The 23,253-nt window shown below is 43.8% G+C and overlaps 2 protein-coding genes across 2 annotated transcripts; both read left to right on the top strand.

The window, feature by feature from the left end:
* The first annotated feature begins 7 nt into the window (after positions 1-7).
* Positions 8-4,239, top strand: LOC127305474 (mRNA-decapping enzyme subunit 2). The gene is made up of 8 exons (XM_051335890.2): positions 8-177; positions 251-402; positions 530-657; positions 1,008-1,106; positions 1,744-1,896; positions 3,222-3,325; positions 3,504-3,571; positions 3,891-4,239. The coding sequence occupies exons 1-8, from the start codon at positions 92-94 to the stop codon at positions 4,070-4,072; spliced, it is 972 nt and encodes a 323-aa protein (XP_051191850.1). The 5' UTR covers positions 8-91; the 3' UTR covers positions 4,073-4,239.
* A 1,938-nt stretch (positions 4,240-6,177) lies between these two features.
* LOC127309867 (uncharacterized) lies at positions 6,178-10,464 on the top strand. The gene is made up of 9 exons (XM_051340582.2): positions 6,178-6,278; positions 6,372-6,463; positions 6,756-6,853; positions 6,941-7,028; positions 7,106-7,260; positions 7,339-7,409; positions 8,322-8,436; positions 9,538-9,694; positions 10,340-10,464. The coding sequence occupies exons 1-8, from the start codon at positions 6,187-6,189 to the stop codon at positions 9,685-9,687; spliced, it is 861 nt and encodes a 286-aa protein (XP_051196542.2). The 5' UTR covers positions 6,178-6,186; the 3' UTR covers positions 9,688-9,694; positions 10,340-10,464.
* Positions 10,465-23,253: the final 12,789 nt, after the last annotated feature.

Here is a 23,253-nt window from a genome sequence, read left to right as displayed (position 1 = left end):
CTCTCTGCTCGAGTCCGGCCTGCAGTCAGTGAGCGAGACCAGAGAGAGAGAGAGAGGGAGGCAATCGGTGGGCGGCGGCGAAGGTCGGTGGATGACGATGGCCGGCGGCGGGGGACTGAACCGGTCGACGTCGAGGGGCCAGCTGCCGCCGCAGGAGCTGCTCGACGATCTCTGCAGGTTCGTAGCCCTAACCCCCAATCCCAAGTTCATCCGAGTCCAACCAAATCCAAATCCAATCTGCTGGTGGCAGCCGGTTCGTGCTGAACGTGCCCAAGGAGGATCTGGAGTCGTTCGAGCGGATCCTGTTCCTGCTGGAGTGCGCGCACTGGTTCTACGAGGACAACTCCGTCGAGAGCAACCCCTCCCTCAAGTCCCTCTCCTTCAAGGACTTCACCACCCTCAGTAAGATTCATTCTCTCTCTCCTTGCGGTTCAGGACTGTAAAAACCCCTATCAGAGATGATGTTCGGTGTCATTCGTCGCTAACTCCGACATCGTCGCCGTGGTTGTTGCCGTCGTTGTGTATGCAGTGTTCAACAGCTGCAACGCTCTCAGGCCCTACCGCGCGCACCTGGACGACATCTACAAGGACTTCACCCACTACAAGTTCCGCGTCCCCGTCTCCGGCGCCATCATCCTCGATGACACACATGACAGGGTAATTCTTCTTTTACGCACGGGTATCCATCCTATCACATACTGTAACTGCCTCCCTCAATGGTGTTTAGAGATTAAGACCTAAGTTTAGAAATGAGCATGTCTGATGCCAGCCGCCCTGCTCGGAAAAGACGCAACTTAAATCCTATCATCGTGTGCTATACTGGTATCGAATTGGTGTCTCTTCTTAATAGATGGCCGATGACATAATTTCCTCAAATTTCAGTACAAAGAATTTCGCACTCAGTTGTTGCGAGATACATCAATTTACAGCTTATGCTTCTCGACCCTAATAGCCAACAGTTTCCTCAAGATTTTGTTTAATCTCAAGGTTTGCTCCCTACTGCGCAGTGCTTACTTGTGAAAGGCTGGAAGTCTAGTGCCAGTTGGAGCTTCCCCCGTGGAAAGAGGAGCAAAGATGAAGAAGATCATACTTGTGCAGTCAGAGAGGTAAATTTCCGGGCCTGATCCATGTTTTGCTTTGCTGTTCCCGTGAACCACATCGTGAAGCACTGATGTTCTTAGATATTGCTGGACAGTCAGTTTCTGGTTCGCTGAACATGAGAGTCCTTCACTTCGACAGATTAGTTCCTAGGATTCAAATTTTAAAGCTATTCATATTCTATCGCACCCAAACACATCACATTCTTGAGTTAATGTTTACGTCTTTTCTCTGTCGCATAAGCGCCCCCCTCAGACATTTGAAAGTATCCTCCAACAATGGACCCCATTAGCATGTATCACGATGCCAAATATACCAAGTATATCTTCAATTTGTAGAACTTTACAGAATTTAAAAGTTTCCAGTTTTGAGCCATTATTTCATTGTTGGATGTGTTCTTTGCTAGGCTGCACAGCTCCCTAGTTGTCTGTCCTATTTTTCTAAAATGAGAATTTGGACAATTTAGCACCAGTTAGCTGTGTTTATGCGCGATAGCTTCTCTGCATGAATTACGTGAAGATCTCCAGGTTGTCATAGTTTATCTTTTGTCCAGTTTGCAGTGGGTCCTGTCCAATATAAGACTTCACCACCATTTATTACATAACTGATTTTCCTTAAGTGACATTTATTTGCCACATGATGCAGGTTCTTGAGGAAACTGGGTGTGATGTTTCCAAGCTTTTGAAACTGGATGACCACATTGAAGTTTCAATTGGGCAACAAAGAGTTCGGCTCTATATTATTACGGGTGTTAAGGAAGATACTGTTTTTGCACCTCAAACCAAGAAAGAGATCAGTGTATGCAAATTTTCAAAGTCTTTTCTCATCTTTCTATGGCTAATTTTTTGTGTGCACCTATGAAGAAACTTTTCAGCAGATATGGTATGGTATATATGACATGGTTCTTTTATCCGTAATATGCTTGTTTAGTGCGTATTGTGTTATGGTTTCTCCTTACTAAATAACAGGTTGTAAATGAATGATCTTAACTGAGACATTGCATCCAGGCCAAGGAAAAAAATAGCTGGCTATAGCTTCGCTATAGCACCGCTATAGCTTCTGGGACAGCCTTCCGCGACGCTAAGCCTGTTTCGTCCGCTATGGACGCTAAGTCCGCTAAGGTGCCGCTAATTACCGCTAAAGAGTATAGCCGCTAGAGGAGCTATAGCGCCACAAACAAAATTGCTCCATCACACTAGAACTTGAAGCCTAATGCATGTTTTCATTGGCCAAAAACCAAGCCCTCGATGCATAGTCAATTGCTTCCATCCATAACCTAGCCATTCCTCTCATTTTCGCTCGGTAGCTAGCGAAGGATTAAATCCTGATGCAGCTAGAGCAATCCACGATCTCTAGCACCAAGCCGGTTGTGCTCCACGGCTTCTATATACGCCCAGGCCGTGACAACCGTGGCTAGGGAGACATGGGCTGAATTGAGACGACTGAAAACCACCGTGATGTCTCATCCTGAAACTCAAGATGGATTGTCGCAACTCCTATATCTTGTACTCTTTGTTCCTCGGTGTATTGGTTTAGATGCCAGACAGTAGAACCACAAAATTAATTTGTATACAGAAGCTTGTTTGTCTATTCAAGAACTAGAACTGCTACGTCGAGGCTTGCTTCTCTATCCTTTCCTCTTTGTACTATACTTCTATATGTGGAACAGATGCAACCTGCCTATTCAATTCCATTCACCCCTTGTCATTTTTTAGAAATAAGGATCGTAGATAGAATTGGCGTATCTAGTTTAGGTCCATCGCAGATTATAAGAAATGCAATAGTCTTGGAGATGAAGAAAAATATTATATTTCATAATGCATGCTGACTCCAGGCTTAGAAGTAGCACAACGTAATCACGTGTTATTTTTTCGAAACTGCTAACTGATGCATATTTCTTATTTCCTTGGCTTGAAAATTTTAGTCATGTGTCCAAACTGCTTGCAGTTTCTTGCTATTATGCCCTATACTCTAAGCTATAGCTTAGCATTCACTAATTACTGTGCTTGATATTTAAGCTATTGCTGTTTGCATTGGTTACTTTTTATTTACTATGCCCTTTCTGTTTTGTTAAATAAGAAAAATGATCACTGCTAAGCTATGGCTGTCTGCAAATCTGGCAGGAGATCTCGTGGCACAAAATTGATGATCTTCTACCTGCTAGTGATGATGCAATCTCTCGTGGAGTGAATGGGATGAAGCTTTATATGGTTGCACCGTTTCTGACGTCAGTATCTTATCTTTTTTACCTCCATTCTATATAATTCTGTATGCATACGTTGTTATATGCATTACCACCATGGTTGGCTGTTAGCATCTTAGCATGTTTGGTCAGTTCTGCTTCTTCAATGTAATTCTGGTGGTTCTGTGTTATTTGGTGCCTTACTCTTTTGCTTGTGTCCCAGGGGTTTAAAAGCATGGATAGGTACACATCGTCAACCAGTATACCAGAAGTCAGATGCATCTGCTAGAGGTTTATTCTGCTTCCTCTTATACCCATTGGTGGTCAAGATGAACATTCCTGAATTGTCATGAAGTAGTTCCGTGTCGACTCTTTTGCTTAATACTACTTGCCAAGTCCTGTTCTCTATATGTCTTTCCAAAGTGAACCAAATGCCAATACACAAATAGAACACATTCGAGACCAGAGTTGTCATATTTATTATCTTCATGAGCAACTTTCAGTGCTTTATATATATCCATGTGGCCATGTCGAGCCTGCTTGGACATGTACTGCTTTCTTACATGGCTGCGAACCTTGCGCTAACATTTGTGGTAACATCACTGCACAGGTACCGTGTGGAAAGCGAAGAATCCCTCAGGTGTCACCGTGCCTGTCGAGAACCCTGTGATTCATAGAGCAGTGTCTGACCCACAGCATGTTGACCACCGTCCTGGTAAAAGCTTCAGAAACTTCAGATTCGATACGGCGAGTATCCTACAGTCGATGGAAGAATCCTTTCTACTTACCTAGGATCCTGACAGGTCATGAACGCCTGTACCCTTGATGTGAATAGCCTCCCTTGTTGTTTTACTGAAATCCACGACAATCGTCTCCCTGTGTTGGTATCTGTAATCTAGATTGCAGCAAGTGTTACAACTCTCTTGAGTTGTTCTAATATCATACCTTTTCCTGCGTAAGTTCTTGCTTTTCTAACCTGGCGCTTATATGTGATGTCTGAAACTGTTCATGCTGAGTGCCGTAAGAATTCTGGAGCACTATGATCCCCCTCTTTTTGGACACTGCGCACTATGCTTCTTTTTAAAGCATGTATGTGATAGTCACTGTATTAAACCAGCCTTTTTAGTCCTTATTGTTGGTTGCATGTAATTCTATTCTAATGGGCTCGGTAGACCTAGATCAACAATAACCCGGTGTCCTCATATGAAACAACACATGCATCTTGCTTTAAATTGTGGTGTCAGAAATTATACATGTTTTTTGAATGCAAAAGCTTGGCATTGCATTGGCTCCAATGCCAAATATCATTGTGTAATGATGTTTGAGGTTTAGTGCCAGTATCCTTGTTTGGATGTTCACATATTTGAGATCTAGACTTGATATTGTGGTTGAATATCAGTTTTTGTTTGATCATTAGTATATTATTTTGTACATGTTTCAAAATGCATTTATGCACAACCTGTCAATATATTCGAATAATTATATATTTCATAACAATAACAAAGATAAGAAATATTGTGTATAACGATTGTAGCAGCATAAAATTTCATAAAAAAGAACAAAAAATGGCGTGAGAAATGTACCCAACAGCCATGCTCTTGGTGTCGTCATTCTTCGCCAGAAGACACCGCTCGGCAAGGTCCAGGGTCGTCGTGTATAACCTGTTCTTCTCGTGTGCCAAGAACTTCCGTTTACAATCGTAGATGTTCAGCAGCATGCCTTGGACGCGACCCCAGGCTAATGACATTTGCTCCGAGCAGGTATGAAGTACACCTCGCCAAGCTCCATGTGCTACCTGTTGCTGCACTCGAACGGCGGCGCCGGCGTGGCTCTACCAGCGAGCCATCGCCGAAGAAATCATCGTCCTTGTGCAGCCCGTCATGCTGTTTCTCGCCTCGATCGGTATCGAGGTATACCAGTACCACACACACTTAAATGAGCTAACTGAAACTCTGAATCTGATAAAACGACATACAGTGACTGACAGACTTAAACCCAATAGCGCAAGATCGGACGGCGTCGCGCGTTGCATCGAACTTTTGCTCCATATATCACCTGAACTAGCGAAGCCTAAAAAACGCCTCAACTCGCGAGTCACGACTGTTTACGACGCCTCTAGGGTTTGTACCACCGCCGCCGCCCCTCCGACGGTGCCGGCCGCCGCTTTGATAGTTTACATTCGTTGCGTGATCTTGCTTCGTCATTCTTTTCTCAGCTACTTCGGCGACGTTCATCCCCTCCCGCATCAACAGCCTTGCCGCCAAGCGCCACGAACCATGGAAGCTCAGACCACCAAGCTTCAAAATCTCAACATAACCACAGATGAGACGGACGATGACGCCAAGGCGTTGCAGCATCTTCACTTAACCAGCGATGTGGAAACAGAGTCCGATGCCATATTCGAAAGGGATTACATTGTTGACGATGATGATGATTACGATGACGATTATGATGATGATTATGATGACGACGACGATGATGATTACGATGAGGATGGTGAAGACTTAGAGCCTCGAGTAACCTTAGGTGTCTTAGGGGAGAGACCACAAAACTGGCATTTTTTTCTTCCCCAGCACTTCCCCAGTAAAGCTGGCGGTGCCCCGGTGCATATGACTATACTTTTTTAAGTTGTACATTCATCTTACATCGTGATGTCATCTGAACTGTTCTTTAATTATGAGAAACGTATTTGCTTTTCAGGCCTGGCTTGATCCTGTCAATTTGCCATCAGGAAAATCCAGCTGCTGCGACTTCTGCGGCGACCCACTGCGTTTCGTCCTGCAGGTTTGTTTCATCCGGAAATATTAACTCTAGATCCTCGTTTATATTGAGGGGTGCCAACAAAATTGGTTACATCTGTGCAGCTTTACGCACCCCATGAGTGGAAGGGAACAGGCTACCACCGCATGTTCTTTGTGTTTATGTGCCCATCCATGTCATGCTTACAACTAGACCAGCATGAGCAGGGGAAGGACAGGGCAGCAAATCCTAGAAGAAGGTACGTAGTGGTAGCATAGCTGTCGATTGTCTAGTGTTTTAGCCTGAAGTTTTGCATTTCTTGTTTGATCGATTGCGGTGAACTGTGCTGCAGTGTGAAGGTCTTCCGGTGCCAGCTGCCCAAGGATAATGAGTTTTATGCAGCTGAAGAACCTAAGGGGTGTGTCGGATCACAATGTTCAGGAGGTAGCTTTGTTTGCTTTTAGTTCTACATGTTTTGTGCTATTGAGCTGCATTTCTCCTAGTACGAAACTAGCTTTTGAAGTTGTGCAGGCAGATAGCTACTCTGCTATATAGGACATATTTCTGTTGTATTATTGACATCTTCCCTCCAGTAGTCACTACGTTTTCGATAATATAATTATTGGATCACAAAGCTATGCACTGATTTTCTTGTGTGGTTGAATTATTGGAGTACGATGAGTAATTAAGACACTGAGTCATGTATTTTTTTTTTCCTTTGAAATATTTCTATTAGGAGTCCATATTTGGCTTTGTGATTGGTGTGCTACATGGAAAGGTGAAAACTTTTGCAGCCACTGTGGGAACACAAGATACTGTTCTAGGAAGCATCAGGTACCAAAATTTCTCACATGTACATTTAGCTTTATTTGTTTACCTCCCCTGCTTGAATAATGAGTTATTCTCGGTAATGTTATTCAGGAATTGCATTGGCGCGCTGGTCACGAGAACGATTTATGTCGAATACCCAGTTCACCCGATGGTTCTATTCTTCCAGGCGCAGGGAAAGGTTGTCGACTGTTTCAGTGTTCTTTAGGTGTTCGTTGTACCTCCCATGTAATTTGTTGCCGTTTGTACTATTTGTAGTATTTCCTGGCCACAGATGGCCCGAATATCTGGTGGTTGGTGAAACCGAGCCCTCTTCTTCGACTAGTTCTGGTGATGATAAGTCGGAACTGATGGGTGTGCAAGGACAAGTCGAACCAGATGTCATGATGCAAGCATTTATGGACCACTTTGAGGTTTTCTCCGTGCTTTTCTGTATTATTTGTAGTGAAATGCTACTATTTATTCAGTAAAATGCTACAACTTATGCGCAGGCTGATGAAGACAATACATGCTGGGCATCTTTCCGAGACCGTACTGAAAGAAAAGGAAGTCAAGTATTGAGGTGAGTGTGAACGAGTATACTTTTTTTTTGAGTGTGAACAAGTCAGACTTTTGTTTGTGTTTTAGCTTTTGGATCGACAAAACTAGTGTTCGGTCTTACTTTTGCGCCACAATTGCTATTGGAACACGATGTACCGTTTCAAGTTGAATAAGTGGCTTGTATTGTCATGGGTACTGGTGTTTGGTCATCATGGGTTTTAGTGAATCTTCTGGTTATTCTTTATACTAAGGACATGACTAGGTGTAGGTCTGTTGATACCGCCACTTGATTGACCTTCTGGACTACCTATAGGACTGTGAGTTCCCACAACACTGGATTGGCCCTCTTTACAACACTGTCCTATCTTATTATAACGAATCATGAATTTTTGGCATCAAATGGCCTTGATGTCATGTGAACTGCTAGCCATACTGCTCAGGTCACCATGGACTCTGCCTGTGTCACCATTGAAGGCTCCATGTTAACAATTTCTTCATCCATTTAGTATATATTGCAAGAACAAATTTAATAACTTGCAGCAAAATTTAATGATTATGCAACGGTTTTTTAGGTTTCAACATGAGTGTTATTTGTGTGCAATAAGTGCATTAAAAATGTGTAGTAAAAATTAAATCATTTGGCAAAAGGACCATAGATTATCATAACATTTATTTTCATGAAATTGCAATGATGGTACACTTCTATGCAACATGAGCAATAAAAGCAACAAATATTTGCAACAAATGCAACAATTAAACTATAACAATAACAAAAATCTAATTACAAAGCAATATAAAATCTCACTACACATCAATTTTGTTTAGTTTGCCATTCAACATACATCCAAAACACTTGCTTAGACCTGGCAACAATTAGATTGAGCATTACTTGCGAAAAAAACGTATTCATAATTTTAATTATTTTGTCATGCAGGTACCATAGGAAGGAAGGTGCAGAACCTCTTTGGGCAGTATCATCTGGGTCTCTATCAGAGGCTGATATTCCATCGTGCATCTATTGTAATGGCCCGCTTGGCTTTGAATTTCAGGTAGGACAACTTTCAATTTCTATGAACTATTCAGCTTATTATTTTCTGTCCACGAAAAAGATTTTTATGAACTATGATACTATTCAGTTTTACTTCTGTACCTACTGTTTGAATCTGAACCGTTTCGTGTAAGACTGATATTCCAAGTGAACCTGGGCTTTCAATCAAAAGCTGGGCCTTGTGCCTTTCCTCTAAAAGTATATGCATGTCTTATCACCCTTTTTGTTTATGTGATGCATTATTACTCTTGGTGTTTATGTTACTTTCATGCCTACCTGACTTATCAGAGGCAAGTCAGAACGTGATGTTCCTTCAATATCGACCCTCCATGTACACTCAACGTTTGCTTGGTTTTTGTCCTGACTTCACCTCTGTCATTCCGGCATCAGCCAGACTCCTATCTTTTACCGCCTAGAGAAGAGGCAAATAGTAGAGTTTTATCATAGCTTCTGAATTCTTCTGTACAGGTGTAGGGACAAATATACATGTACTAAATCTGGACAAATTTTGGAAATGCATTCTGCCGTCAGTATTGTAGTATAGAATATTGGAATTCTTCAACGAAAACACATCTACGCACATTGAATTCACTAATGCATTTATATGTTGATATGCATGTATAGTATCTCTAGTGGTGTGTTATTTCTACCCTAGGAAAACCTACTTCGTTTATTTTCTTTCGCCAAGCAGGTTCGGAAGGTAGATCCTTATGCCACTTGTATATTATATAATTATTGGAGGATTGCCTTGGATGCTAGTTTCTCAGTGGATGACAGGAAACCGGCCTTGATAAATGACTTTGCAAATGATAATGAGTTGGAAAGTCACTCTATTACTTCAAGAGGACCCATTGGAAGAGCAGTTTTCCACAAAACAGCCTAACCGCCATATCAAGTCTAGTGTCTTAGGCTTGAAGCCTCTCTGGCCTGGTGCCATGGTGCGCAGTTAGGGTTTAGGAAAAACGCATATGATGTGCAGGGGGGCGTGGAGATAAGAACATGGGAGCATTGTTCTAGATAACTATTGCTTCCCTTTCATTGACCAGACACATTTTTTTTTGCTTTTGGTTTCACATTATATATATTTCTACTATACATGCAGATAATGCCACAGCTGCTCTATTACTTCCATGTTGAAAAAGAACCAGACCCCCTTGATTGGGCAACAATAATTGTGTACACATGTCGAGATTCATGTGATGGAAGTGTTAGCTACAAGGAAGAATTTGTACGTGTTCAGTTCTCTCCTTAGCCAGCAGGTTTGTAATATTTCTGAATACATTTTTATTTGCCCTCAGTTTTTAATTTCATTATAGAGATCTTCATAATTTGTGATCAACACTAAGCTATATTATGCCTAAAGAACTTCTGCTCTATTTTTCTTTATGAAATTATCTGCAACTACATTCTTACAGAATCCACATATTGTTTGGTATTAGGTACACAAGGATTTATGAAACTGTTTTCATGCTACATGGGTGATAAACATAACCTAGATTGGTTTTCCTATGTATTGTAAGATGGAATATGTCTATTATGTCTACATGGTAAAAGTGCAAATATTTCTTTTTAAAACAAAAACGCACCTAGTGATACACATGTGTTGAGTGTTGGCTAGGCCCACTTAGCTCATATACTAGGCAGTTATCGTGTGAGTATTCAGTTGTACGGAATATATATGGTCTTTTCTCTGAAAGCTGGGCTTGCTTCCTTTCAATTTTCCACAGCAAGTAGACATGACTCAGGATTTACTTATTCAGGCAAAACCTTTTATGTGTTTACAGTCCGAAATAGATCAAATAATAATGCAATTCAAACTGCATTTTCACTAATGGCATGTTTTTCTATGGATATTGGGTCAGTGGGACATCTTCACATTATGTTTTTATTACTTTTGTTGCCAGGCCCTCAACACCGTCATCTCATTTGAAAGGTTTTGTGTGTGGAGCTATAGAAGAGGATGTTCACTGAACTTGTGTAACTTTCATGTACCTGGAGCTGACAGAAATGTAACCGCTATTTTGCTACCTGACATGGACGGTTATCTGCATGACTTCAAGCTGAGTAGTATAATTTAGTCGATACCTGCTATTCAATTACTCTGAAAGCTTCTCTTGTTTAGGTTGGCTATGTTTGAGAATTTGGCCAGCATAGCCAGGTTGTGAACCCATCGCTGACAGCTCCTGGGCCGGACGGCTTGCCGGTGTTGTTCTTCAAGAAGTTCTGGGGAACCTTCAAAGGACCTATGTTCGTCCTAGGGAGGCTCGACATCGCTCGTCTCAACTATGGGGCTATCTCGCTCATCCCTAAGGTGAAGGGCACGGACTGCATTAAATAGTTTAGGACGATTGCTTTGATTAATTTTATTTTTAAGTTCATGGCCAAGGCATATGCGGCTTGATTTGCTCCGTTGGCGCACATGACCATTGTCCGAAGTCAGATGACTTTCATTAAAGGTAGATGCCTGCACGAGGATGTGCTTGCGCTACATGAGATTGTGCATGAGCTACGGATAAAGAAGCGGGGAGGCTTACTTCTCAAGCTCGACTTTAAGAAGGCGTATGATTGTCTGAGCTGGGATTTCCTTCGGGAGGTGCTCCTTAGGAAGGGTTTTTCCACGATGATTGTTCACCGCCTGATGGAGGTGGTATCTGGGGGCCACACAACTGTCAATGTTGATGGGGAGGTTGGGGACTATTTTAGAAAATGCAAGGCAGTGTGACAAGGGACCCCTCTCCCCGATTCTATTTGTTTTCATGGTGGATTCTCTTGCCGTTATTTTATCTAAATCGAGTGAATCTGGGCACATACAGGGTTGTGCCTCACCTCATCCCTCGGGGTGTCACCCATCTCCAGTATGCAGATGATACCATGATCCTAATTGATCCTACTCGGATGGGGGCTGCTAACCTAAAGCTCATCCTACTATGTTTTGAGAACATGTCGGGACAAAAGATGAACTTCTTAAAGAGTGTGCCAGTTGTGACAGGGGTTGCAGAGCCGGGGAGGTTGAGGATCACCAGCAGGCTTAACTGCAAACTGGGCAACCTGCAGATTCAGTATCTGGGGCTGCTAGTGAGCGATAAGACCCTGCCGACGGCGGACTTGATCTTTTTAACGGTGAAGGAGATAACCATCTGGCTACTGCTATGGACCCGTAGTCCAGAGATGAACTACTCACGCATCACTTCGGAGGCGGTGGTGATGAAGAGGCCTCCGGTGATGATCTCCCTCTCCGGCAGCGTGTCGGGAAGAGCTTCAGAACCCTCCCGAACTAGGGTCGACGATGGCTGCGGCTACAGAACTTTTTGTGGATGTAGGCTCAGGTGTTTAGGTTTTTCCCGAGGATGTGAATTTATAGGCGAAAGGGCGAGGTCGGTGGGTGCCCGAGGGACCCACACCATACCTAGGCGCGACCAGGGGTGGGCCGCGCCTAGGGGTGGTGTGGCCAACTCCTGGCTCTTCTCCGTCTCCCTTTTGGACTCCATCTTCGTGACAGCAAAATAGAAACTTCGGCTTTTGTTTCATCCAATTTCGAGAATATTTCCTGTACAACCTTTCTGAAATATAAAAATAGCAGAAAACAAGAACTGACACTGTGGCATCTTGTTAATAGGTTAGTTCTAGAAAATGCATAAAAATGCCATGAAGTGTAAACTAAACATATAGAAATTGGTGTAAACTAAGTATGGAGCATCAAAAATTATCCTGGTGGATTTTGGACATAACTTGTATTTGTTTTGATCTGTTTTTGTTGGGTCACGAACTATAAATTAGCTCATTATCCGTTTGCGCCAACCTGCCTCAGCGGCTCTGCCCTTTTTTTACCGCATCTGGCAGGGCAAAGGCATGTCGTATGGGCATGCATTATTAGAGGAGGAGAGAGAGGGGCAAAGATTCCTTTTGTGTGGCTGGCACATGGTCATGAAAGGGCAACCCTTATGGGCCGTGCATTCATTAGGGGAGCATATAGAGGGAAACATGCATTTTGACGGACACAAGGACGCACAAACAATGTTTGCTGAACGCAAAGCTACCTCAAATTTAATCTAAAAATGCGTCCAAGCGTCGTGTCGACATCAAGATGTGGCTGGAAGCCAGCCATACTTATCCTCTGTCAACTCTGCCGAGGATATCCAAAGTATGGATTGTAGTTGTTGGTTGTCAACGTGTTTTCCGATGGCTATCTTGCGGAGCTAGATGGTGAAAGAGCAGTTCCCTACTTAAATGGATTTTTTTTATGTTTGATGTCAACACAAGAAAGGTTTTTCCATGTTCTAATTTGTCCTAGGTACATGTATCGTTTTGCACAAGACGGCGTTGGACACTTGAAGAAGGAGTAGTGGTGTTTGTTGCCCCCTAGTTATTATAGTGTGTGGGGTGTAGTGATCTCGATGGAAGGAAAGGGGTTTCGTTTTTCTCGCATGCACAAGCCAAACGTTACAGCCTCACAGCCTTCATATGCTTCAAGTTATCACTATCCCTTTGTGTGTTCAGCCTTTTTCTCGAAGCTGGCGGCTCGGATGATATATGTTAGCCTTCTCTTCCTTGGCCATCTACATCAGTAGTAGGCCATAATTATGATTAATACCTCTTGTTAGCGTTGTATCCACACCTCCTTAATAACTCCTTCGCCTATTGCAGTTTCATCTTAAAACTTCATACTCCACCCCCTAGGTTGGAATCTCTAGCATCTGGTTCATTCAAACATTCTTAAAAACTCACATTATTACTTGCATTACTAGATTTCATATAAGTATACTTTAATAACGGTAACTATGAGCATTAAGATATCTTGCAAACTAACTCTCTGTGGTTTGATATTCTTACTTTCGAAACTAGCTACAAACGAACCTTGCAATTGCAGTCATCAATTACATAAAAGGTAAATAGGAAAAAAAACAATTAAGAAATGAGCAGTAAGCGCCACAAGTGTCCTCGAACTCATTCATACTGACATATGTGGACCTCTTAATGTAAATTCTATAGATGGTTTTGCTTCATTCATCTCCTTTACATACGACACTTCCCGCCATGGGTATATTTACCCTATAATTAAGTGATCAATCGGAAGCTTTGAACAAATTCAAATTGTTTAAAGCCAAAGTTGAGAACCAATTGAATACAAAAAAATGAAGTTGTACGATCTGATTGCGGGTGAGAGTATTACAGTAAGCATGCTCCTTATAGGAAAATTCCAGGACCCTTTGCTAAATTCCTAGCTAAGAATGGAATTGTTGCCCATTATTCAATGCTTTGTGAACCTCGGAAAAATGGTGTGGCTGAGTGTCGCAATCGTACTTTTATGGATATGGTGTGTAGCATGCTTAATCATGAAAGTTTGCCAGTAAGCCTATGGATGGAGGCATCAAAGACGGCTGCACATATTGAAATCTTGCTCCCACTAAGTTAGCACCGAACACACTTTACGAGATATGGACGATGTGTGTGGGGTTGTCCTGCTGAAGCTAGAGTTTTCAATCCACAACTTAAGAAGTTAGATCCAAAAACAGTTAGTTGTTTTTTCATCGGATACCCACATTGGGGAAAGGGATATCGTTTCTATTGCCCTGGTCATACCATTAAGTATGTAGAGACTCGGCAAGAGGTATTTTTCGAGGAGAATGAAGTTACGAAAATAAGGAAGGTTGATCTTGAGGAAAAGAGGGCGTGTTCTCCTTCCCCTACTATGCAAGAGACCGTTCTACCAATGCAGAGGAGAATCCCATCTCGTGTTGAGACTAGATCTCACAGTTTAGGTCCTCAATCTGATGGCGATTCTGAAACTAATGATAATGGAAATCCATAAGGTGAAGACAATCACCAGTCAGATAATGAAGAATATCCTTATAATAATGATGCCCCTCCCCACCACCATCTCTTGTGAGAAGATCACATCGAGAAACAAGGAATGAAAGCCATCTCAGATGGTTATTCACTTACATGAGTGAGGATGTAAATGATATAGGAAAGTTGGAGGATCAAATCTCATATAATGAGGCCATTAAAATTTTGAATTCATCAATGCGGCAAGTTACCATGGAAGACGAGTTGAAATCTATGAGCTCAAACGATGGTTGGGACTTACAAGAAGTTCCTAATGGTGCCAAAAGAGTAGGCTACAAATGGGTCTACAAAACTAAGGACGACTCCAAATGAAACATCGAAAGATTCAAAGAAAGATTTGTGGAAAAAGGGTTCACAAAGAGAGAAGGAATCGATTACAATAAGACTTTCTCTCATGTGTCATGTAAAAATTCTTGTAGGGTTGTTATGGCTCTAGTAGCTCATTTTGACCTAGAATAGCATCAAATGGACGTCAAGATGGCAACATGGGGCTAAACCTAATGATCAAAGGGGAGAATGTTGAATTGATTTGATAGACAAAAGGAGATAGTCAAAACACTTGACGTTAAAAGAAAATGGAGTGGCCCACAGGACCAACGTCTAGGAGGACCTTTTCTTTACGTCACTTATCTCCTAAACGCCCTGATCGGGGGCACCTCAACCAACTAATGGCTCTGCCCCCTGTTGTGTGCGCATATATATAGGGGGAGCTCCTGGCGGCTGTGAAATCTACAAAGTTAGTGCCTAGCCTCGCTGCTCCCCAATCTTGTTTTTCGTAAAGTGAGTGCCGGCGGCGGCAGCAGCGGCGTGGGCCTTGTCTTCCCGATGCTCAAGCGCGGCGACTACACCAACTGGGCCATGGTCATGGAGGTGAACATGCAGGCGGCGTCGCTGTGGGACGCGATCGAGGACGTCTCTATCTCTCGCCGGGAGGACAAGCAGGCCCTCGTGGCGCTGCTGCGGTCCACGCCACCGGAGATGCACCCGATGCTGATCGGGAAAAGCAGCGCCAAGGCTGCATGGGAGGCCATCCGCGTTTAGCACCAGGGCACCGATCGCGTGCGCGACACTCGCGTGCGATGGCTCAGAACCGAGTTCGAGTCGATCATGTTCAAGCCCGGTGAGCGGATCGAGGACTTCGGCATGCGCATCTCCACCCTGGCGGCGACACAGCGCTCCCTCGGTGATGCCTGCGACGATGAGAAGGTAGTGCGAAAATTCTTGTTTGTGGTTCCACGCCGCTTCATCCAGATTGCATTCTCGATGGAGACGCTGATGGACCCAGCCACCCTCACTGTCGAGGAGGTTGTGGGCCACCTGCGTGCTGTTGAGGAATGACTTGATGGCGAGCCGGGCGGCACGAACGCCGGCGACCAGCTGCTGCTGACAGAGGAGCAGTGGGAGGCGCGCAAGAAGAAGCCCAGCGGCGGGAGTGATGTTGGCGCTGGCGGTGGGCGTGACCGCGGCCAGGGCTCTGGCGCGCGGAAGACCACTCCACCTCCAAAGAAGGGCACACCACCGTCTGGCGGCAGCGATGATCTTGATCGCGAAAAGTGTCACTACTGCGGCAAGAAGGGACACTGGGCCCGGGAGTGCAGGAAGAAGCAGTGCGATGAGGCGGCGGCGGCAGTCCACCTCACGCAGCATGAGGACGACGAGGAGCCCGGCCTCCACATGGCCACTGTCGTGGAGATTGTCCATGCCATGACAGCCGGGCCTGTCGTGCCTGGTCCAGTGGTGGACGTCTCGCTGCTGATGGGGAGCACATCTTCCTCAACGAGGAGCGTGCACGCGTCGTGCTCCGACGTGCGCCAAACGACGTCGACCCCGCGTGGTACCTCGACACTGGGGCCTCAAACCACATGACTGGTGACGAGGATATCTTCGCTGAGTTGGACCGCGTCGTGTCAGGCAAGGTGCGGTTCGGGGATGGCTCCATCGTCGACATCTGCGGGCGCAGCACCGTCTTGTTCGCCATCGATGGCGAGCGGCATCATGAGCTCGCAAACGTCTACTGGATACCGAAGCTGAAGTCCAGCATCGTCAGCATCGGCCAGCTGGACGAGCTCGGCTTCCCCACCCACGTCGAGCACTATTTCATGACGGTACGGGACCAAGACATGCTGCTGATCGCCAAGGTCCCTCGCACCAGGAACAGGTTGTACATAGCACATCTGAAGATTGTGCAGCATGTGTGCCTGGCGGCGCACACCGACGACGAGGCTTGGCACTAGCACATGCGCTTCATGCACCAAAGATTCGATAGCCTCCGGAAAATGTCCAGGACAAACATGGTGCGTGGGCTTCCTGTGGTCGACCACGTCGAGCAGCTGTGTGAGGCCTGCATCGCTGGCAAGCACCGGTGCGCTCCGTTCCCGGCTGCAGCAAAGTTCCGTGCCACGACGCTGTAGGGATTCGTAGCATAGAAAACAAAAAAATTCCTACCGCGAGAACGCAATCCAAGCCAAGATGCAATCTAGAAGACGGTAGCAACGAGGGGATGAACGATACTAACCCTTGAAGAGTTCCAAAGCCTACGAGAGGAGGCTCTCGTTGTTGCAGAAGATGATCACTTGCCGCTTTCAAAAGCGCGTAGAAGATCTTGACGGTGCCACAATCGGGCAGCACCTCCGTACTCGGTCACACGTTCGGTGTTGATGAAGACGACATCCTTCTCCCCGTTCCAGCGGGCAGCAGAAGTAGTAGCTCCTCCTTGAATCCCGGCAGCACGACGGCGTGGTGGCGGTGTCGATGGAGATCTCCGGTGGAGCTTCGCTAAGCGTTGCGGGAGGGGTGGAGGAGGTGGGGCGGCTAGGGTTTAGGAGAGGGGGTGGTGGCCGGCCACTATGAGGGGTGCGGCCAGCTATGGCTTTGGTGTGGCCGGCCCCCTCCCCTTGCTCCTCATTATATAGGTGGAACCCCCAAGTGTTGGACTACAAGTCTTCGAATAAGACCCCAACCCAAAAACTTCCATGTGTAGGGAAACCTACCTAAGGTGGGATTCCCACCTCAAGTGGGACTCCCACCCTTCCATGAGGGGGGTGGCCGGCCACCCTTGGTGGAGTCCACCTGGGACTCCACCCCTCTAGGGTTGGCCGGCCATGAGAGGTGGAGTCCCTCCGGGACTCCGCCTTCCAAAGTGATTTCTTCCGGACTTTTCTAGAACCTTGTAGAACCTTCCATAAATGCACCGGATCATTTTCAAACTTATAAAATGACTTCCTATATATGAATCTTATTCTCCGGACCATTCCGGAACTCCTCGTGATGTCCGGGAACCCATCCGAGACTTCGAACAAAACTTCGAACTCCATTCCATATTCAAGTTCTACTAATACGACATCAAACCTTAAGTGTGTCACCCTACGGTTCGCGAACTATGTAGACATGGTTGAGAATTCTCTCCGACCAATAACCAATAGCGGGATCTGGAGATCCATAATGGCTCCCACATATTCAACGATGACTTAGTGATCGAATGAACCATTCACATACGATACCAATTCCCTTTGTCACGCGATATTTTACTTGTCCGAGGTTTGATCATCGGTATCTCTATACCTCGTTCAACCTCGTCTCCTGACAAGTACTCTTTACTCGTACCGTGGTATGTGGTCTCTTAAGAACCATTCATATGCTTGCAAGCTATTAGACGACATTCCACCGAGAGGGCCCAGAGTATATCTATCCGTCATCGGGATGGATAAATCCCACTGTTGATCCATATGCCTCAACTCATACTTTCCGGATACTTAATCCCACCTTTATAACCACCCATTTACGCAGTGGCGTTTGATGTAATCAAAGTACCTTTCCGGTATAAGTGATTTACATGATCTCATGGTCGAAAGGACTAGGTAACTATGTATCGAAAGCTTATAGCAAATAACTTAATGACGTGATCTTATGCTATGCTTAATTGGGTGTGTCCATTACATCATTCATATAATGACATAAACTTGTTATTAATAACATCCAATGTTCATGATCATGAAACTATGATCATCTATTAATCAACAAGCTAGTTAAGAGGCTTACTAGGGACTCATTGTTGTTTACATAACACACATGTATCAATGTTTCGGTTAATACAATTATAGCATGGTATATAAACATTTATCATAAACACAAAGATATATAATAACCACTTTTATTATTGCCTCTTGGGCATATCTCCAACAGTCTCCCACTTGCACTAAAGTCAATAATCTAGATTACATTGTAAGGTACCTAACACCCATGGCATTCTGGTGTTGGTCATGCTTTGCCCTAGGGAGAGCTTTAGTCAACGGATCTGCTACATTCAGATCAGTATGTACTTTGCAAATCTTTACTTCTCCATCTTCGATGTACTCGCGAATCGAATGATAACGCAGCTTGATATGCTTCAGCCTCTTGTGTGACCTTGGTTCTTGTGCATTGGCGATGGCACCCATGTTGTCACAATAGATGACTAGTGGGTCCAATGCACTAGGAACCACACCGAGCTCTACAATGAACCTCTTCATCCATACTGCTTCTGATGAAGCCTCTGAAGCTGCTATGTACTCCGATTCTGTTGAAGACTTCACCACCGTGCACTGCTTTGAGCTTGCCCAGCTTATTGCAGCACCATTCAATATAAACACGTACCCAGACTGAGACTTAGAGTCATCATGATCAGTGTTCCAACTTGCATCGGTGTAACTGGTTACAACGAGCTCTTGGTCACCTCCATAACAAAGAAACATATCCTTAGTTCTTTTCAAATACTTCAGGATATTCTTGACTGCTGTCCAGTGTTCCATTCCTGGATCACTTTGATATCTGCTAGTCAAACTAACAGCATGTGCTATATCCGGTCTAGTACATAGCATGGCATACATGATAGAGCCTACTGCCGAGGCATAGGGGATCTGATTCATCCTTTCTCTTTCTTGTGCCGTAGCCGGTCCTTGAGTCTTACTCAAGACCTTGCCTGGTAACATAGGTAAGAACCCTTTCTTACTTTCGTCCATTCTAAACTTCTTTAGAATCTTGTCCAGGTATGTACTCTGTGAAAGCCCTATTAGACGTCTTGATCTATCTCTATAAATCTTGATGCCTAATATGTACGATGCTTCACCAAGGTCTTTCATTGAAAAACTTTTATTCAAATAACCTTTTACACTGCTTAATAGTTCTATATCATTCCCAATCAATAATATGTCATCTACATATAATATCAGGAACGCTACAGAGCTCCCACTCACTTTCTTGTAAATACAGGCCTCTCTATGACACTGTATAAACCCGAAGTCTTTGATCACCTTATCAAAGCGTCGGTTCCAACTTCTGGATGCTTGCTTCAGTCCATAAATTGAACGCTGAAGTTTGCACACCTTGTCAGCATTTTTAGGATCGACAAAACCTTTGGGTTGTACCATATACAACTCTTCCTCAATGTCTCCATTAAGGAACGCCGTTTTGACATCCATCTGCCAAATCTCATAATCGAAAAATGCAGCTATTGCTAACAAAATCCTCACAGATTTTAGCTTCGCTACAGGTGAGAAAGTCTCATCGTAGTCAACACCTTGAATTTGTCGGAAACCCTTTGCGACAAGTCGAGCTTTATAGACAGTAATATTACCATCAGCATCTGTTTTTCTTTTGAAGATCCATTTATTCTCGACAGCCTTGCGGCTATCAGGTAAATCTACCAAAGTCCACACTTTGTTATCATACATGGATCCCATTTCGAATTTCATGGCTTCTTGCCATTTGCTGGAATCTGGGCTCATCATCGCTTCTTCATACGTCGCAGGGTCTTCATCATTGTTATCCACAATCATGACATTTAGACAAGGATCATACCAATCAGGAGTGGCATGTTCCCTTGTCGATCTGCGAGGTTCAGTAGCTATCTCGTTTGAAGTTTCATTATCATTATCATTAGCTTCCTCTGTTACCGGTGCAGGCTGCACAGGAACAACTTCCGGTACTGCGCTACTCTGATCAACGAGAGAAGATTCAGTAATCTTGTCGAGTTCTACTTTTCTTCCAGTCACTTCTTTAGTGAGAAATTCTTTCTCAAGAAAGGTTCTGTTCTTAGCAACAAAGATTTTGCCTTCGAATCTGTGATAGAAAGTGTACCCTATAGTTTCCTTAGGGTATCCTATGAAGACGCACTTCTCCGCTTTGGGTTCTAGCTTGTCCGGTTGTAACTTTTTTACATAGGCTTCGCAACCCCAAACTTTAAGGAACGATAGCTTAGGTTTCAAATTAAACCATAATTCATACGGTGTCATTTCAACGGATTTAGATGGTGTCCTATTTAAAGTGAATGCAGCTGTCTCTAATGCATAACTCCAAAATGATAACGGCAAATCAGTAAGAGACATCATAGCACGAACCATATCTAAGAGAGTTCGATTACGACGTTCGGACACACCGTTTCGTTGTGGTGTTCCCGGCGGTGTCAATTGTGAAAGTATTCCGCATTTCTTTAAATGTATACCAAACTCATAACTCAGATATTCACCTCCGCGATCAGATCGTAGAAATTTAATCTTCTTGTTACGTTGATTTTCTGCTTCACTTTGGAATTCCTTAAACTTCTCGAAAGTTTCGGATTTATGTTTCATGAAATAGATATACCCATATCTACTCAGATCATCTGTGAAGGTTAGAACATAACGATAACCACCGCGCGAGGCTACACTCATTGCTCCGCATACATCGGTATGTATGATTTCCAATAATTCTGTAGCTCGCTCCATAATACCAGAGAATGGAGTCTTAGTCATTTTTCCCATTAGACATGCTTCGCATCTATCAAGTGACTCAAAGTCAAGTGATTCAAGTAATCCATCGGTATAGAGTTTCTTCATGCGTTTCACTCCAATATGACCAAGACGACAGTGCCACATATAAGTAGAATTATCATTCAATTTAATTTGTTTAGCATCAATGTTATCACTACTATCGAGATCTAATAGAAATAAACCATTCTTTTCAGGTGCTCGACCATAAAAGATATTATTCATAAAAATAGAACAACCATTATTCTCTGACTTGAATGAATAACCGTCTTGCATTAAACAAGATCCAGATATAATGTTCATGCTCAACGCGGGTACTAAATAACAATTATTGAGGTTTAAAACTAATCCCGAAGGTAGATGTAGAGGAAGTGTGCCGACAGCGATCACATCGACTTTGGATCCATTTCCAACGCGCATCGTTACTTCATCCTTTAATAGTCTTCATTTATTCTTTAGTTCATGTTTCGAGTTACAAATAAGAGCAACCGAACCAGTATCAAATACCCAGGTACTAGTACGAGAACCAGTAAGATAAACATCTATAACATGTATATCAGATATACCTTCTTTCTTCTTCTTGACAAGGCCGCTCTTCAGATCAGCCAAATACTTGGAGCAATTACGCTTCCAGTGTCCCTTCTCCTTGCAGTAATAGCACTCAGCATCAGGCTTAGGGCCAGTCTTAGGTTTCACAGGAGGCGTGGCAGCTTTCTTGCCACCCTTCTTGAATTTTCCTTTAGACTTGCCCTGTTTCTTGAAACTGGTGGTCTTGTTGACCATCAACACTTGGTGCTCTTTCTTGATCTCAATATCAGCAGCTTTAAGCATGGAGAAGAGTTCATGTAACTATTTGTTCATGTTCTGCAAAATGTAGTTCATCACAAAGTTCTTGTAACTAGGTGGCAGTGATTGAAGGATACGATTAATTCCCAGTCTGTTAGGAATAACTATTTCCAAGTCACTGAGTTTCTTCGCATGCCCGGTCATAACGAGCATGTGCGCACTAACGGAGCTACCCTCTTCCATCATGCAACTGAAGAAGTGTTTCGATGCTTCATAGCATTCCATGGCCGCATGAGTTTCAAAGATAGTTTTCAACTCATTGATCAACTCATGTGGATCGTGGTGCTCAAAACGTTTTTGAAGATCGGCTTCCAAACTGCATAGGATGGCACACTGAACTTGAGAGTACCGAGTTTTTCGAGCCGCGTAAACATTCTTTACTTCATCGGTTTCAGTTTCTGCAGGAGGGTCACCTAGCGGTGCATCAAGCACATATTGCAGGTTTCCACCAGCGAGGAAAATCCTCACATGACGGAACCAGTCGGTGAAGTTGCTACCGTTGCTCTTAAGCTTTTCTTTCTCTAGGAACTGGTTAAAATTGATTGGGGATGCCATATTTACAACATATATTTGCAATAGCTTAGACTAATGTTTATGAAAAGTTGAGTTCATTTTAATTCAACAAAATTAAAAACTAGGTGAACTCCCACTCAAAACAATATCCCTCGAATTGTCTTAGTGATCACACGAACCAAATCCACCACACCAAGTCCGATCATCACGAGACAAGATGTAACTTCAATGGCGAACACTCAAAATGTTCATCATATCAATCATATGATTCATGCTCTACCTTTCGGTATCACGTGTTCCGAGACCATGTCTGTACATGCTAGGCTCGTCAAGGCAACCTTAGTATCCGCATGTGCAAAACTGGCTTGCACCCATTGTATGCACTTGTTGATTCTATCACACCCGATCATCACGAGATGCTTCGAAACGACAAGTCTTGGCAACGGTGCTACTAAGGATGAACACTTTATTATCTTGATATTTTAGTGAGAGGGATCATCTTATAATGCTACCGTCGCGATCTAAGCAAAATAAGATGCATAAAAGGATTAACATCACACGCAGTTCATATGTGATATGATATGGCCCCTTTGTCTTTGCGCCTTTGATCTTCATCTCCAAAGCACGAACATGATCTCCATCATCAACGGGCATGATCTCCATCATCGTCGGCGTAGCGTCAAGGTCAATGACGCCGTCTTCATGATTGTTCTCCCATGTAGCAACTATTACAACTTCTTTGAAATACTACTCAAAATGAAATTTAAAGACAACCATAAGGCTCCTTCCGGTTGCCACAATACAATAATGATCATCTCATACATATTCAT

This window comes from Lolium perenne, chromosome 6 (genome assembly GCF_019359855.2).
Source record: "Lolium perenne isolate Kyuss_39 chromosome 6, Kyuss_2.0, whole genome shotgun sequence".
Taxonomy (NCBI): domain Eukaryota; kingdom Viridiplantae; phylum Streptophyta; class Magnoliopsida; order Poales; family Poaceae; genus Lolium; species Lolium perenne.
The sequence above is the reverse complement of the archived record's forward strand: the minus strand, read 5'-3'. Positions and strand labels throughout refer to the sequence as shown.

Excerpts from the sequence above, each read along its gene's own strand:
- LOC127305474 (XM_051335890.2), top strand. The coding sequence starts at position 92 with ATGACGATGGCCGGCGGCGGGGGACTGAACCGGTCGACGTCGAGGGGC. Across the intron at positions 1,897-3,221 it reads AAACCAAGAAAGAGATCAGT|GAGATCTCGTGGCACAAAAT; the intron begins GTATGCAAATTT and ends CAAATCTGGCAG. Across the intron at positions 3,572-3,890 it reads GTCAGATGCATCTGCTAGAG|GTACCGTGTGGAAAGCGAAG; the intron begins GTTTATTCTGCT and ends ATCACTGCACAG.
- LOC127309867 (XM_051340582.2), top strand. The coding sequence starts at position 6,187 with ATGTTCTTTGTGTTTATGTGCCCATCCATGTCATGCTTACAACTAGAC. Across the intron at positions 6,854-6,940 it reads ACTGTTCTAGGAAGCATCAG|GAATTGCATTGGCGCGCTGG; the intron begins GTACCAAAATTT and ends AATGTTATTCAG. Across the intron at positions 7,029-7,105 it reads TCTTCCAGGCGCAGGGAAAG|TATTTCCTGGCCACAGATGG; the intron begins GTTGTCGACTGT and ends TACTATTTGTAG.